This window comes from Myodes glareolus, chromosome 2 (genome assembly GCF_982192425.1).
Source record: "Myodes glareolus chromosome 2, mMyoGla1.1, whole genome shotgun sequence".
Taxonomy (NCBI): Eukaryota; Metazoa; Chordata; class Mammalia; order Rodentia; family Cricetidae; genus Myodes; species Myodes glareolus.
The window spans coordinates 76,187,918-76,205,562 of record NC_142027.1 but is presented as its reverse complement, the minus strand read 5'-3'; the positions used below and the strand labels follow the sequence as shown (position 1 = coordinate 76,205,562).

The window sequence follows — 17,645 nt, the reverse complement described above, 5'->3', positions numbered from 1 at the left end:
GATTTCTTGACAAAATTTGTTTCTCAAATGAGATTCTTCTCACAGGATTATGATATAAAAAGATCACTGCAAAGGGTTGCTTTTCCAACAAAATCCACATCTTACTGGCTCCTATAAGGGGTAGCAGTAAGTGTGTATGTTCTTCCTTTCACTGGTGATCAAAACAGTATTTATAGAAGTCTAGTGGACGTTCATGTACCGAATCCTAGCAATGAAAGCTTCTTCTCATGGTGGCTTTCCGTTGTCTGCCCTCCCATGGTAGGTATGCGTTTCAGGTGGGTAGACTATACCCTTGTAAGCACGTGCACCTCTGAATATCTGTGGCACGAAACCTTTCGTCCATGGAAAGCATTCCTCCAAAGTGACAATATACTTTAAAATATACAAATTCTCAGTGTCTGAGCATTACTAATCAATTTTTGAAAATGGGATTAACGCAGGCATGAGCACATTAGACAGGTGAAATACCAGGGCTCCAGTTACTTTCAAGGGGCTTTCACATCCATTTTGATTTTGTGAAAATATGAGGATATCGATGTCCCCCTCCTGCTCCTCCTCCACCCCCTGCGTTATTACCATCTCCTAACTCCGCTGGCTCCTCCTTTATAGCCATTGTTGTCATGTGGACATGTAAATGAATATATTACAACTATAACCTGCTGAGTCTGTTCAGTTTTGCCTGCATGAATGTCCTCCTAAGACTGACCACCATCATTGATTGGGTGAGGGGCTCATGGCTGGTGAGACTAGTTCTCCTCTCAGAAATTGCCAGTCCCTTGTCAGTCTTCATCGAGCATGGGACCCTATGATTTTCCCCCACCCACGCTGGCATGTCAAAGGTTGCCTTTAAGCAGCCACGGTGTTGAGATTTCGTGGTTCAGAGCTGTCCTTGCTGGAAGGCCTGCTCACACGCCACTTCCTGGGTCTCTAGCTGTGCTGCTCAGTTTCTGTTCAACGTGACATTTCAAACCATTTCAAAAGTTCTTGAAAGGGAATTTGTTGTTTTTTATATAAAACATAACATTTTTAAATGTATCTTCCTTTGGTTAAGGAATTTAAATAACAATAAAACATCAGACTTAAAATAAAGAGAAACGTTTAAAATTTGGTGCCTCCAAGGAAACTTTGACTACACGTCAAGGTTGTTGTTTTTAAACATTTGTCTTTAGCAAAATATATAGAAATCCCTTTACTGAGAAACGTTCAAGCTCTTGCAATGAGGACCACTTTACTTGTAAGAAATGCAAGTTAGCTTTATGTCCTGTAAAGAGATGTTACATATGGGGGTGGGGATTACATAGCATCTTCTAGGGCTTAGGAACAAAGGGCTTCAGAAGAATCTACATGTGAGAATTATTGTTTTATAACAGAACTGAATTTTTCATTTAGGAGGAATATATATATATATATATATATATATATATATATATATATATATATATATATATAAACCAGCCTTAGCTGTCTACCCTCAATGTTTCAGCTCTCTAATGTTTTGATGAGCAGATACTGGCACACTGTACCCTGCCCTTACTTCTCATGTGTTCATGTGTATGTTTCCAAGGCAATGTAAAAGGCTCCCCTCCTAGTTCCTTCCCCTAATACGTACATTAGATTTTCGCACGTGGTTGGGGACTTCATATGTCTCGATTCTTAAGTGTGGAATCAGAAATCGGCAGACAGTTTTTGATGAATTTGGGGTAATTTTTCTGAGAGAAGAATATTTTTAAAAAAATACATCTTTTAAAACTGCCATTTGAAACAACAAAACAAACCTAATAAGATTTATTTTCCCAGCTCTTTGCCCCATGAACTATCAGAACTCTGAGCATCATAGAGTTCAGTCAAGAAAATTTTACTGGTTAAATGACATCATGAAGAGGAATATAACCTCACTTTTAGTGTTGATTTAATTTTCACAACATCATTCCATTTTAAAAGTATTTATTTCCTTGTCCATGTGTATGTGGAGGGGCACTCACTCCTTGGCATTCGTGGCCATCAGAGAACAACTTGTGAGGGCTGATTCTCTCCCCTTCCATGTAGGTGGCAGGAATCAGACTCAGGGTAGCCAGGCTCAGCTACAAGCACCTTTTCTGGCTGATCTGTCTTCCAGCTCAGTATCTTGGTGTCTGTTGGACTTCCCAGAATTGTAGCTATTCATCTATATGAATCTCTTTGAAAATTTTCTAATCATTTTAACTATGGTTTCATATAAATTAACCTCTCTGGTCCTTTATTTCCACATCTGTAAAATGGATCTGATCATAGATGCTATTTCATAAGGTCATGAGGAGTGTTACATAGGTAATGCTGTATCCTTATTCTGTGAAGTATCTACTTTTTATTTATAAATTAATTAGTGTTTTATGCGTACGAGTATTTTGCCTTCACGTATGTCTGTGCAGCACATGTGAATATAGAGAGGCCGGAAGAACGCGTCAGATCCCCTGGAACTGGAGTTGCAGGTGGGTTGTGCATTGCCGCGTGGATACCGGAAATCAAACTCCGGTCACCTACAAGAGCAACAAGTGCTCTTCGTCATTTAGCCATCTCTCAAGGCCCCAGTATCTTACCTTTGAAAGTCAGTTTCTTAGAGAACGAAATCAGTCAGATAAACTGGCAATATTATTTCTTTCTTCATGTTAAGAAAGAAATGTTCAAGTCCATGCATTCACATAACCTAAGGCATTGCGTATCATGTTTGTGTTTGTTTAACTTCTGTTTTTAAATTTATTTATTTAAATAACTTTTTAAAAATTTATTTTACATACCAACCAGTTTCCCCTCCCTCCTCTCCTCCTTTCCCCTGTCCTTTCCCATCTATTCTCCTCCCCATCTCCTCCTCCTCCGTCTCCATTCACAGATGGCCTCTGTGATTGTGGTTCCTTCTGCAGTGCCTACCACACTTATAGAGACTTACGGAATATTCCAAAATATTTCTGCTGTCTGTCATTGGTTAAAATTCATGGCACTGTATCCATAGCTGCGGTAACCCCTATAGGCTACCACATTGTCAAGCAGATAGTTTGATCCCTGTTTGTTTGTTTGTTTGTTTGTTTGTTTTTGAGATACTAGAACCTGAAGGATGTTCCACAGAGCACACAATTAAAAGACTTCTCTCATGATTTTCTTTCTTTCTTTCTTTCTTTCTTTCTTTCTTTCTTTCTTTCTTTTATTTCCCATACTCCTTTCCGAGTCCTATGTCAGGTGACCCCTAGTGATGAGGACTGAGGGAGAACTCAGGCATCTGAGTTTGTTTATATGACCTTAGAGAAAACAGAGATTAAGGAAACAGAAAGACTGAAGCAGTAAGCCAGTAACCCACCGTCTGTAGTGACGGGCATCAAACGTGCAGATAGACATGTCGGTGTGCTTGCTGAGAAGGTAGTCCAGGGCTCCTCTGAGCAGCTGGCTGCTGAAGAGAAATCTTAAGGTCTCCATGGCAACTTACCCTTGGTAGTTAAGACATGTGCTCCAAGGCAAGAATGAACTTGGGTCATTTTTGGAGCTAGCATGAGCCTGTGTGAAGCAGGAACAATTGATGGCTATATTCCTAAGGGGAGAGAGTGATTAGGGTTCAGATAGTAGCCACTGAAAATCTTTCTTTGAGGAGCAAAAGAAGATTTAGTACTAAAGCTTACAAAGTTGAGCTTTAGATATATTTGATAGCTCCATGTCCCCATGAACAGGGCCAGCCATCACAAATCTTTGACCTGCTTACCTGGTGAACACACTGGAGGCTGCAGCTAGAGAAAGGCTTCCTCTTGGATTTTTGTTGTTCTTTGTTTGTTTGATTGGTTGGTTGGCTTTGGTTTTTCAAGACAGGGTTTCTCTGCATAACAGTCCTATCTGTCCTGAATCACACTCTGTGGGCCAGGCTGGCCACAAGCAAACCACTTGCCACTGCCTCCCGAGTATATTATATTAAAGGTGAACGTCACCACCGTATGGCTCTCTTGTTTTTTAATGACACATAAGATTATTAATATCTAGTTGAGTCTCATACTTACTTAGATGTCAGTTTTGGAGGGCCTTTTAAAGCTTCAAATTTTCCAAATACAAATTTTTAATGCTGTTAATCCTTAAATGAATATTCTTTATACTCTATGGAATTGTTCTATTAGTGAAATCATTGTGACTATTTCAACTTCTATAATTCTTTGTATTATTTCTTTTTATACTAGATCTTAAGAACTTTTACTTCTGCCTTGAAATAAGGCTTCTTACATCAAACCAAGATATTTCTATTTTTCTTTTAATGAATATCAATACTTGGGTGGGAGAAATGGCTCAATGATTAAGGGAATTCGCTGCTCTTCCTGAGGACCCAGGTCTGATTCCAAGCACTTGGATTATGCCACACAGCTGTCATTAACTGCAGAAGGGGATATGATGCCCTCTTCTGGCCACCACAGGCATCAGACAGCCACATATTGCTCAGATGTGACACATGAAATTAAAAATAATAAAAACAGACCTGTGTTTTCTACATATGGCTTTGGTGCCACAACGAGCATGTAGTAGTCTTTGCTCATAAGAAGGCATGCCTTTGAGATTCTGTTGATAATAGTTAGTTTCTCTGTACCAGATCCTTGTAACTGGTTTTAGGAGTGTATCTTTTAGCTGCCGTAGGTTTCCATGATATAACTACTGCTCTACCTGCTGAAGAATCACATATAAATTAGTCCTTTGAGGAAATATATATATATGTAATATGAAATATAACATAACACTCATGTTATAATATAAAATAATAATACATAATATATCCTATTAATATATATATTTTGTTTATATTATATATTTATATGTATATATTATATATCATATATTGTATTAATATATACTTGCAGTTGTGCTTATTTATTTATAAATATTTATATGTATATATTTTTACTATCACCAAAATAACTGTTCCCCTTAAGGCACAGCAGAGTCAAAGCATATAACTCATTTGAGAGATTAAACTGTATGGAGATGATTTGATAACTAAGGGTTTTTTAAATATTTTCAATATACAATTGACATCTGCAAATCAAATTAGCTTTTTAAGGAGTTGAACAATACATTAAATTAACAAGTATTTTTTGAGTGCCTGCCATGAGCCAGGGACATTTTATGTGCTAGACTTACAACCCAGTTTGTAATGACATTTACATTGACAATGTTCTGTGCGGGTTTAAATACAAGTGCTGAGGGTCAGTGTCGTTTGCTGTGTGTTCCTGTTGGAATACAGGGAAGTCAAATGTTGTTGATTTGAGGAGTTCTTTGAGACGTCTTCCTGAGGGGTTATGGTGACATTTGTAGTCGGAAAGTCTGGGAAATGGAGAAGAACGATCTTTTCTCGGAGAAAATGTGTGGCGGCTCAAAGTAGCTGAAGACGCCCGACCAAGTGACAGGTAGGAGGGACAACAGCTGCTGAGCATTGTGGGTGGAGCGGCTATCCTCCAGCGAGCCCTGTGTGAGTGTGCCCTCTATGAGGTCACTAAGAAGGGAGAGGCCAGCTGCAGGATATGTCATGGCGTGTGGGTCATGGACTTTGCCACAGTTAGTCTAGGCAGTTGACCTACGCAGACGGCCCTGCAATTTTAAGAGTAAGATGTGTACAAAAGATTGGTGCTTTTGCCCTTTTAAGGAGTTTGACGTGCTTGGAGAATGGAGTAAGTAGTCTGGAGAAAGAATGCATCTGAAAGAATGCATTGGTGATAGAGGGGGTTCAGTGCTGTGCATTGACTTTGTGTATTGTGCACCCTGTCCTGTAGGCTGCTGGGGAAAGTAGGGACATGCCTGAAGAAGAACCCAAGAAGATTGAAGGTTTGTGATAACAAGGTGGTGTGCGGTGGAGAGGTGACTTGTGATAGACTTAAATTGGAAGGGCCTTGTGTTGTGAGTGAAAGCCAAATTTGGTCATCCTCCTGTTCACGGGCAGGGTTTATCCAAGCAGAATGTTATATAAACCCTCTCGTTTTAGCCTTTCTGCAGCAGTAGCTACGTAGTCCTTACCTTAGGGAAGTTATACTTAAATAAGATATCAAATAACAACTGACATTTATTAAGAATCTTCAATATGACTTTCATTAGTCAAATCACTCGTAAGAATATTCATTTTTCTATGTTTTACTCTTGAAGTTTTAACAGAAAGGTGCAAGCCACTGGGTTATTATGAGCACAGATGTGGTTCTTAAGCTAAGACGGTGTGGTTCTTCATCTAAATACATGAATTGACAACCTGACATATAGAACGATCCTGGAAAGAGGTTCTCCTACTTTGCTTTTGAACAGTTCAGGATTATACTATGATGCACTCATGCCATACTTAGTCTAGCTGATAAAACATTTACAACTCGATCCCCTGTCCGCCACATCTCACGCCAGCTCCAGACAACTAACTCCCTTAGTTGTTAAGAAGCTTTTACATAAATATCTCAGTTTAGTTTGTCTTTGTCTGTTTCTGCATTGTTGCAGCATAAAAACCTCACTAATTTCAGGAGCTTATTGTTGAGTGAACTAGGAATTGTTCTCTGGATGAAATTAGTGCACCTGGGTTAGCCTGGAGCGAAGGAAATGAAAGGTCTGTGAGCCCTTTGTCAGGAGAGGACGCAGCCCTGGTCATCTCTCGAGTTCTCTGCAAACCTCCTGGGAAGGGCAGATTTAGAAATAGAAGAGGAGTCCTGTATGATCCTTTTCACAGTGTTGGGCGGTTATGATGATGTCATTTCCCTCTTCCCTTTTTTTCCTCAAATCCTCCCGTGGACCCCACTCCCTGTTTAAATTTTTAGCCTTTTTGTCTCTAATTGGTGGTGGTGGCAGCAGTGACGGTGTGTGTGTGTGTGTGTGTGTGTGTGTGTGTGTGTACTTCTAAATATATAAATACAACTTGTTCAGTCTGTATAATGTTACTAAGTTTTGATATGCTAGTTGAGAGGCTTGTTTTCTTGTTTGTTTGTTTGCTTGTGTTTTTCCCAGAAGCCACTGATATTTTATATTCAATATCGGTGAAATAATGAAATGTTTGCCATTTTAAGATTAATTCTTCATCAATTTAAAGTAAAATAATGTTCTCTGTACATAGTAGAGAAGTAATCACTCCGTATGAAGAATGTGTGCTGTGGGCTGGAGAAATGGCTCAGTGGTTAAGAGCACTGACTGCTCTTGCAGAGGACCCGGGTTCGATTCCCAGCACCCACATGGCAGCTCACAACTGTCTGAAGATCCAGTTGCAGGGGATCTGACACCTTCACACCAATGCACATAAAATAAAGTTAAAATAAACCATAAAAAAATATTTAAAAAAAAAAAAGAATGTGTGCTGTAGAGGACCTTGGTGGACAGTTGGTCTCAGCAGGGAACATCAGATAGGACCCTGAAATGTCACTGCAGTGCCCGAGTAGCTGAGCCTCCTTGGAAGCACAGAGTTCTAGATTGCCTTAAAATAAAAATCGCAAATGCAACAGATTTAATCAATCCTAGTATTTCTCTCTCTTATTCTCCCCGTCCCGAGTTAAAAATAAAATTCGCCTGCCTCATTTTCCTGCGTGCTAGTTAGTGGGATTAGCTCAAGCTCTCGACGGGAAAGCAATAGATATAGTAGACGCCATTGTGTGGTGGGTGAAAGCCCGGTAGAGATAATTATACAGTCACTCCTACTATGTTACCCTGCAAAGAAACTGAGCCTAATATTCTCCTCCTAAGCAATTTAACCAACTTCTAAAAAAAAGTATAAGACATTATTTAGAGAATGAAATAGCTACTGTATATAATCAGGAGGGAGAATTATAGCAAACCATTACACGCTTTTGATAAGTGTATAAAAACCTACATTCAAAGCTTTGTAGTGAGCCTCTTCAGTAATTGCTCCATTTTTCTAACTGTCCTGTACAAAGGGCAGTCGAAGAGCTGCTAAAAAAGTCAACCATTGTGGCAGAGTCCCCCTCAGCACAGACTAGGGCTAATTTCACGCTCCATGGGATCAAGCTCATTTTGTTCTTTAGATGTTGTAAGTGATGACCCTTTTTCTGTTCTGCATTTCCAAAGAAAATGTCCATGTATACACACAGAGAACAATAAAATGCAATTGAAACTATGTGTTGCTATCTAGTGAGCATATGTGTGTACGTCTGCCTGGTTGTATCTGGACCTATTCTTTATATGTATACTCCACTCCAAAACAGTTGTGCTTTTCCCAAAATAAGAAGGTATACAGAACTTCCCAGAGGAAGGACAACCCCAAATCCCTCAACTTGTCCACCCATTTTAACACCAAGTTGGCAGTAATATTGGGGTTATCTTTCCTTTGATTTTCTTTAAACAGGATGAATAAATAAGGGTGTAAATATGGACACTTCAACGAATGAGGACTTGCGTTTGTGTTTGCCATTATATTTTCTCCACCAAGGCAAATAAAAGTAAAACAAAAAAGAATAAAAGTTGAACTAATTGCCATTCAGAGAAGCTGTGCAATATCGATATAAGGTTGAACAGCCTTTATGAGCAGTTGTGCAGTTGTCAGACACTCTTAGAGGAAACACTGCCCATCACTTGGCAGCAGTGCTCAGCAAGTGTCTTAATCTCTAGATGCTTCATGAAAGAATTCCTGACGGTATAGGCTTTAAGTCTTAATCCCAAACAGTTGTGGGCATGAACCATGATGGCCATGGAACTATGGAACTGTGGAGGCCAGCATGTCTCACGTGTGATACTTAGTGTTTCTATGCCCTTTTTTCCTGAGTTACTTCTTGTTTCCAGCTGATTCCTACTGGTCAGGTGGCAGTCATGATCTAGTAGTCACTGTCTGTGCAAGATCATCAAAATAGGTCATGAACGTCGGTAGCGTGGAGGATGGCCCTGGTGACAGCGGGATATACCGCTGTTGTCATTCCTGCTGGCCTTGGTGACAATATTATGGAGAACAATAGAAGTATTACGACTCTCAGCTGAAACTTGACTCAAGGACTGAACTCTAAATGTGAAGAATTCTTTAGAATCCTAAAAATGCTTTCGTCTGCTTCACATGCATTTGTTCCTAACTGCAGGGGGGTGACACATGATTTAATGAAACCAATGTAAGTACATAATTTCAAGCCATGTCTTTCAACAAGTATCTAATAAAAATTTAATGAAGGAACAGCCATGATTTAAATGACAACAGTTTTTGTTTCCAGAACTATAATAGCAGAGGGTATGTTTTAGAAGCAGTGCCTGTGATCTGCTGAGGCAGTACAATAATCATTCACAATGTTATGTTCCACATTAGAGGTTAATATTGCTAGGATGAAGGGGCCCTTGGGCCTTTGACTCTAAGAGCGCTATAAAGGGAGGTTTGGGAGTTATCAGCAGTGTGAAGAACTTGAATTCTGACTATAAGTGTGTTGCCCTGTGTATCCTTGACAGTTATTACACAGGCTTGGGCTTAAATTCATGTGTCCCAAAGATTAGTTTCTTTATCATTTTTCTGGATTATGAAGATTTAGTTGAATGACAGAGGGAAGTCATACTATAGCTGAAGTAGGAGGCCTATGTCAGAGTCCTGGTGACTCTGGTCATCAAAGACCACCACATCTGCCTACAGCAGACTTCAGCCATTTCTTCTGCAGCTTCACCATCACACATTGAGAAAGGACCTTGGCACATTCTCTCAAGAGCCATCATCTCTGTCCCAAATGAAAGTTCACTATGCGGAAAAGGCAATGGCTTGTGCTACTTGGGTACAGCAATGACCCCTTTGGTTCACAGCTCATTTGCTGCATCTATTTACCTAGACCTCTCTAGTCTAAGGCTGTCAGGAAGCTGGACATATTTAGAATGGAACACCCATGGCTTCAGCAGAGGCAGTGATGTGCTAACAATGGCTTGCAACCTGGAACGTTTCCTGTGTATTCGTAGTGTCAGAACATTAGGAGAGCACAGCCCACAGAATCAACTGAGTAGGGTTCATGGGGGCTCACAGAGACTGAAGCAGCAATGGTCCTCTGGATATATGTTATAGTTGTTAACTTGGTGTTTTTGTGGGACTCCTAACAGGAGGAGAGGTGGATTCTCTAATTCTTTTGCCTGCTCTTGGGACCCTTTTCCTCCTACTGGGTTGCCTCATCCTGTGTTGATAGGAGGGTTTTGCCTAGTCTTATTGTATCTTGTTAAGCTATGTCCAGATGATTTCCCTCGGAGACCTGCTCTTTTCTGAACGACAACGGAAGAGGAGTGGATCTAGGGGAGAAGACGGGTGGCTGGGAGGAGAGGACCGAGGGGACATTGGTCTGGATATATTTAAAACAAAACAAAACAATATTTAAAAAATAAATGAAGGTGTCAAGAATAAGAACTAAAAAACAAATGTTTTGTGTAGATCGTGTCCTTCAGGCATCATCATGGTCTACAGTAGGCAGGTGAGAAACCAAAGATCAATGAACTTATTCACGAGTAGCAGGCAGCGAGTTGCTCAGCGATTGTAAAGTTGTGCGCTTCAGTTTACAGTGGACCAGAATTTTTGTTTGATTCAGTCCTTTCTTATCTCAGTGGTGGTGGTGGTGGTAGGGGTTCAATCGAGAGCCTTGGGAATGTTAGGCAGTATTCCTTTACAGAGCCATAGCTAATGATACTGGGGTTCTTTTTTATTATTATTATCTTTCTGGCATTTATTTTTAACCTATGGAAAAGAAACAAATACAGTTGAAAATTCTTCCCCCTAAAAATTAAACAGTGAGCAACGTGATTCCTATAGTCTTCTAAGAAGATCCATTTGTCTTTAGCCTAGAATGTGACATGGTTCTTCGCTTGGTCTCAGCCTGAGACCTAGAAGCACCCAGCATTTGTTAGCTTTCTTCCCTTTGCCATTTCATCTTCAGGAGTCTTCAGTAGTTAGTGGCCAGTGGCATGGTGCTGTCCTAGTGGGAAAAGTCACCCGATTTCAGCATTACATGACCAGCTGATCACTAGCAGTCAGCCAGCTCTGTTAGCCCTGTCTCACAAAGCCAAGGAATATGGTACCATCCAAAGGAAGTCAGGAGCATGAAGGGTGCGTACACCCACTGATACAAGGGGACTGATCGAATGAGAGCTCACCAAGGCCAGCTGGACTGGGACTGAATGAGCATGTGATCAAACCGGATTCTATGAATGTGGCTGACATGGGGGCTGACTGAGAAGACATTGACAATGGCACTGGGTCTTGTTTTGTCTGCATGGACTGGATTTTTGGGATCCTGGTCTGTTTGGATGCTCACCTTCCTGGACCTGGAGGGAGGGGGGAGGATCTTGGATTTCCTACAGGGCAGGAAACCCTGACTGCTCTTGGGAATGGTGCGGGAGGAGGAGAGGGAGTGGGGGGAGCGGGAGGGTATTGGGAGGAGGGGAGGAAGTGGAAATTCTTTAAATAAATAAATAAGGAAAAAAAAAAGGACAACTTCACCAAACCAAAAAAAAAAAAGTTCTGCTTGACAAGATGTCATATGACCTCATGCCATCCAATAAAGAGTGAGCACACCAATCTGCCCAGCAGTCACTGCAGCTACTTTTACGTGTGTGAGAAATTTCACAGAACTGAACATTTCAATGGAAATCGGCAGTTAATAAACAGAGACTCCTGAGGTCAACCATGGGTCCACAGCAGGGAAAGAAGGCTCTCCAGGCCCTAATGCCCAAAGAGATTTATGGCAGCTGTCCCAAAAGTAAGCCTACAGTATCCAGAGGTCCCTGGGCCACCTTATACATCCAACTCAGTTAAAAGCTGTGTGTAGTAACTGTGTGCCTTGCTCACGAATCTCTTGCAGCATTTAATTAGCAAATGTTCCTCAAGTGCTTCAGGCTCCCTGTTTGGGTAGATGTGACTGAAATGCAAAGTACCTTTCGTGCCTTATTTATTGCTCCAGCGAGCACGCTCTATGCTGGCCGCATTTATCTTCATTTTAATTTTATCTCCCACAAATATAGGCATTAATTTAAATCACATACAGAACATAGCAGTTTTTATCGAGGCAAACTTATTCCAGCGTGCTGCATTTTAATATCGCACTTCACCATCTTTTCGCACTTGATTCAAGAATAGTATCTCTTCCTGCCTCAGCATTTAATCTTAGGACAACAGAAACTTTCAGCGTGTGTGGATGCTCGCTCTCAAACTTTATCTTCCTCACCGCCTGCCTGTTTGCTGACTGAAGGCCGTGTGTGTTGGGTGCAGGTAGATGCCTCTCTTCCATTCTGCTCTCCTGTGCCTCCTTAATTCTTGATCTGGGGGCAGAGTGTGGAGCGTGAAGGATTTTATGGCTGCGTGTGAGGCCAGCTGCATTTTGGGTACCTTTCCTGACAATAACACAGAGCAGAGAACCCCCGTCTCCTAAAAGCAAGTTTGTCAAATAAGCTCTTAATCATTTTCCACACCCCCTCTGTCGCTTTATTCAAAGGGCTTCTTTCTGTCTTCCTCATCTCTACTTGTGGAGGCTCCTTAGCAGCTTGAATCTTTCCCCTGCGGGAAAATGGACTTAATGGGCCCCCTGTATTTGTGACTATGAAACATCCCACATAGCTGTCACACCCTCAGCAAGGATGCTTTCCCCATCCTTAATTTGTGGCCTGAAAAGCTGCAACCCTCCTCAATTAATTCTAACAGAACTGCCCCTGATGTGTAATGTCTTCCCAGAAGTCAAGGCCCGAGAGGCAGAAACAAGTGCCTCAGCAAAGAAGACTTGGCTTTCAGAGCCACCTCCGGCGCTCTCCACAGGGGCCTTCCTTCCAGTAATGTGTATTAAAGAGAAAGTACAACTCACATTTGTTTCTTTGCTGACCACTGGATGTTTAGGCTTGGCGTTTTGGTGGTTGCCTTATTTTTTACCATTAGTCTCCTTTAAAAAAATGTGCTGGCAATTCTTCCACTTCCTGTCTTATGACCGTCATTTTGTTGATGCAGAAGTGAAGCTTCGAGAAGTTTAAGTTTCCCCAAATCTCACAGCTGCGCGTGGCGGAGCTGGAACCGATGCACTCTGTCCACCCTGACTAATGTACGGCTGGAAAAGCTCTTTCCAGCCGAAATTCTTGACCTCCTGTTTGTTGCTGACTCTTTCCAAGCCCTTCAATTTTGTGCTCTCAGGTGGATTTTATCTGTGGGTAAGAACATGGTTACCCTGGAAACTCGCTCGCTAGAACAGCAATCCAATTATAGCACCATCACCCGGGTTTATTAAACTAGTGTTGCTAATGACGTAGACTTTTGATTGAAAGATGCTGAGAATTGGATTCTCACCATGTCTCAAGCCATGAGGGGTCACTTTAATCTATACCTCAAATTCAGACCAAAACATGTTCTTTTTCTGATGGATTAGCTTTAGGAACTGAACGGGGACTATCCATTTGGCCCCGTTCTGTCAGGTTTGGAGCTGCCAGTTCAAGGAAAGAGGCCAGGGACACATTTCTGCCTCCCCTCACACTGCATCCATCCCCAGCCCAAAGGCCTGCTGACTCTGGCCGTGCTTGTATCTACTGAGGCTACAACTTCATGGGCAGTCCCTGTTTCTCTTTCTTGCTGTCGATTCAAGGTCCTGTTTGGTCCAGGAGTGGCCATAGCGCTCCCTTAGGCTCTGGTCCTTCAGAGACTTCTCACACACCAAGAATTTCCTTGGGTTCAGACTGTTTGATAGTTTGCCTTTAAATTACACAGGTTAAGCAATCCAGTCTGTGTGGCCAGAGTTTTGTCTTGTAGTACCAGCTTTCTGGAAAGCCCTTGATTCATGCCCGTGGCTTGTGAGCACCCTGTTGTTGCATGAGGCAGGCTTGTATTGCGTTGAGGTATTTGCATCTGTACAACGTGCTGTGCCGGCCTCATCCCCTGCTACCTGGTGAATGTCATCAGCTTCGTTGTTATTATTATCAGTTTTGTAAGTTATTTCTCAGACTGTCTAATGCTGAAGCTATCAGCAGGGTCCTGCTAACCTGCAGGGCTATTTAGCGATGAGTTTGGGCACTGTACAGCTCAGCGCTCTTTTCAGCACTGAATGATTAGTGATTCCGCGTCTTGACTCTCTTCTCTGGAAAGGGTCAGAAATACTGCCTCTAAACCCTTGAAGTTGTTACTCTTATCTAGAACCATTATCATCTTGCAAACTGCGCTCCTTTAGCAGAGCACTGTGTGAAAGGATAAGAATTGGGGAAGAGGAAGGCGAGGCTGCATCTTTCTGTGGCCTGGAGAGCGAAGGTTCCCGGTTTTCTCCTTGTCATCCCTGGCCAGACTTCCAGACACAGGAGTTCAAGTTGGTAAAGAGGGTCTCTCCCACGCCTTCAGAAACCACTGTACTTTCTGCACTAGCCTTCTGCTGTCGAGATAGCTTGAGATCCTTGTGCAGCGGCTGGCCTGTAACTCAGTAATGCTCCTCTGTCGGTCCCCAGCATTCCTTGTCATTCTGAATAAATGTAAGGTCGCCATCTCTCTCACATTCCCCTCTTTGCTTATGCTTTCTATCTGGTTAAGATTTAATCGGCTTCTATTTATTTTTTTATATAGCTCATCTCTAATGGTTGACTCTTGAACTATCGAATCAAATTCTGTTTTATTTTTTCTGATACTAGCAAATACTCTAATTTCTTGAATGATGTGAGCGCCACCATTTCAGTTCCTTCCACATCTAATATATCCTTCCATCTATAATCTGCTTGCTGTGTCCGTGTTAGTGTACACATGCATTGCCCTTCTTCCACAGCTAATGTGTCCTTCTGTATAGAATCTTGGTGCTGTTTGACTTGTATCCATGTTAGTGTACATGCGTATTACCCACTCATATTTTTAATAAATGAAGAGGAAATATATGCTAATAGTTGTAAGATCTTAGGGGCATGGAGACCTTTCTTTATATCTATACATAGCCCTAATGTTTCTATAATGTGCCTGTTGGCTACCATTCTATATAATTTTTACAGATTTTTACCAATGTCTACGTAGTGTGTATAGTGTCAGTGGACTCTCTGTCACTGTAACAGCGTACCTGAGAAAAGTCACCTATAATGAGGAGAGTGCTATGGCAGTTTGAGTTCAGCATTGGTTGGTTTTATTGCTTGGGACCTGTCATGATGGCACTGTCACATCACAGAGCACACGAGAAAGAAGAGGCTGCTTACCTCATGCCTGAAATGAAAATGACGATGGAGTGCGAGGCCCATTATGCCCCGCCAAGTGCATGCTTTCAGGGGTGTAACTACATTCCATTAACCTCTACTTGCTAATGGCCCTACCCCTCCTAGCAGAACCAATGGTAGGATCATGCCTTAATGTATGCTGCATTTAGGGACATTCTAGAGCCAGACTATAGCAAACAGGTATAGTTTAATATATAGTTTAACATATATTTAACCAATTTACTTAAATATTTTGTGTGGTGCAATATGTATACATGTATATGTGTATGTATATATTGTAGATGCACACAGTATATTTGACAATGTAGAACTCACGATATATGTCAAGATATATTATAATTTCCATTCTCACTTGGCCCTTTCCATCCCTTCCTCCTCAGCACCCCCCAGCTCTCTACCTCTCTCTCTTCCTTTTCCTTCTTTCCAGAAAATCATTGCCTGGTACCTTTCACAGCGGAAACTGTGACACCTAGGCCTTAAATATAGGATGGTTGAAAAGTGAGGTGAGATTTCGTTTTACAGGAAGTAGCTTGCCCTTGTATATAGAAATCCTTGACCCAGCATATTAACAACAAAGGTATAGTTATTATTTGAAACATTAATGTCAGCATTTTTTGAACAGTCCTTTCTCCTTCACCACTGTCCTGACCAGAAAGGACAGTTAGTTTGCGTTCCTGCCCCCTCCTTTCCCCCTCTCTCACTCGCTTCTCCCTTCCCCTTCCCTTCTTGTCACCTCCTGTCTTTCCCATGCTCTCTTTTCCACTTCCTCCTCTCCGGATCTCTTCACTTTACCTTGTCTGGAAACTTTTGACTGGTTTGCCTCTTCTCATACAGGAATTTTGGTCACCAGATCTAAAGCTAATAAGTCTTATTCCCCCCCCACACACACACTTTAAATATCTGATATAATGAGACTTAATTTTCCTCTTTTCTGGGACTCTTCCCTGATGAATTTAAATGTGGAAGCTCCCTGCCACCCCCCCCCCCCCGCCCCCAGAGAATGCTTTGTTAGCAATCAGGATTTGCATTGATTACTCTCAGCTCTTTTAGTATTTTTATTTAGTGTTTTTAAGGGGGAAATAGTTTCTCACCATAAGGGGGCTTAGCAACCCATCCCCCATGGAGTTCTTGGGCTTTAAGGCCTTTTTCTGCTGTAGCAGTCTCAGCCACCTCTGCAGCAGCCCTAAGTGGTCCACTTAGTCACCAAGAATGCCGCAGCTACCTGAATCTTCAGTGCCTGTAGCAAAGGTTCAGCCTGGGGAGAAAGGGTGGGGGCTCTTTCAGTGACTCAGTGAAGCTGCCATAAATGTTATAAGTGATTATTTCTCTGTCTCATTTCCAGCCCAGACTGAGTCTTGACTTTGCAAAATTCATTCAGTGAAATGTATTTCCTGTGTCTCTTAGTCAGGCATTTACCGAAAGGGGCGAGGTGGTGAGAGAGAAAGCCTGAGTTTGTAAGACTTCATGCATACTTGGCCTTCGCTGAGTGAATATTACCAAAAAGCAAGCTTGGCTAGTCAGCATTCCCACATGGATTCCTATGGCCTGAGCAGTCTCAAAACCCTGCCAAAAGCATACCTCGGGCCTCTGTGGAGATGTGGGGCCAGGGGTGGGGTGGAGAGATGGAGGTGTGCCTGTGGATGTACTTCAAACCTTCCTTGTGGAGGAATATGTAGAAGAAAGAACAGCAGCGGGAGAAGATAGGAAGGCTGCATTTTAAACCTGGTCCTGATTCATCCCAACCCTACAAAGTTTATCTGCCCACCTTTCACTTTATTATCATGTTCATAATAAAGATACCGTAGTAAGATCTTAAATTCTTGACACTCTCTATTTCCAGTTATTTCAGCGCGGAAAAAACTGGTGTGTTCGTCATGTCTCTATGACCAAGAGAAAAATGTTTAGAAAACTAAACAATCAAATAAAAAGTGGAAAAAAATAATTTTGATTATGTAAAATCTAATTTTATATTTTCAAAATATTAAGTTTAAAAACCACAATGAGGTAGGTACTTAGGTTTAAATATCAATTCCTATAAACTATGGAACTGCTGTGCAGCCATTGTCTGAACGATGGCAACTGTGGGAATAAATAGAGAAATAAATATTAAATAAATAAATAAAACCACCAGCATGTTATGCGGTCCAAGAGAACAGTGCTATCGAAAAGAAGCACTTTTCTCAATAATTTTTTTCCAAGTTCAAAAAAAAAAAATTCTAAACACTTTCCCTATTATCTTTGACATGTGGGGAAGAATTTTGTTTTGTGGGCTTGCTCCCCTCTTTTTTGTGGCACTTACCCAGAAAGAGGATTCCCGCACCTGTCTTCTGAAGGCCCCTGGGAGGCGCATTCCTGTTCTTTTCTTCGTAGGAGGAGGAAGGCCTGCTTCTTAGAAGTGTCTGGCTGGGTTTACTTACATGGTGAAAATCTTGATGTAACATGAGAGAGAGCACACTCGTCTTGGGACATCCGTGGTGTGTGTTTGGTTTTCTATTCCCGGTCAAAGGTCAGTGTGCTTGATAATACCC

At 41.6% G+C, this 17,645-nt stretch overlaps 1 protein-coding gene across 11 annotated transcripts in view; it reads left to right on the top strand.

Annotated features, from left to right (window-relative positions):
* Nucleotides 1–17,645, top strand: part of Lpp (LIM domain containing preferred translocation partner in lipoma) — a 597,751-nt gene that overhangs the window by 320,331 nt on the left and 259,775 nt on the right. Inside the window, exons 1-2 of one of the 11 annotated variants that reach the window (XM_048453900.3) lie at nt 5,548–5,663; nt 5,766–5,817. The exons of the other annotated variants lie outside the window; for them this stretch is intronic. Coding sequence (XP_048309857.2) covers nt 5,659–5,663; nt 5,766–5,817 — 57 coding nt within the window. The 5' untranslated portion in view covers nt 5,548–5,658. Of the gene's footprint in view, nt 1–5,547; nt 5,664–5,765; nt 5,818–17,645 lie in introns of those variants that run through there. 11 annotated transcript variants of the gene reach the window in all.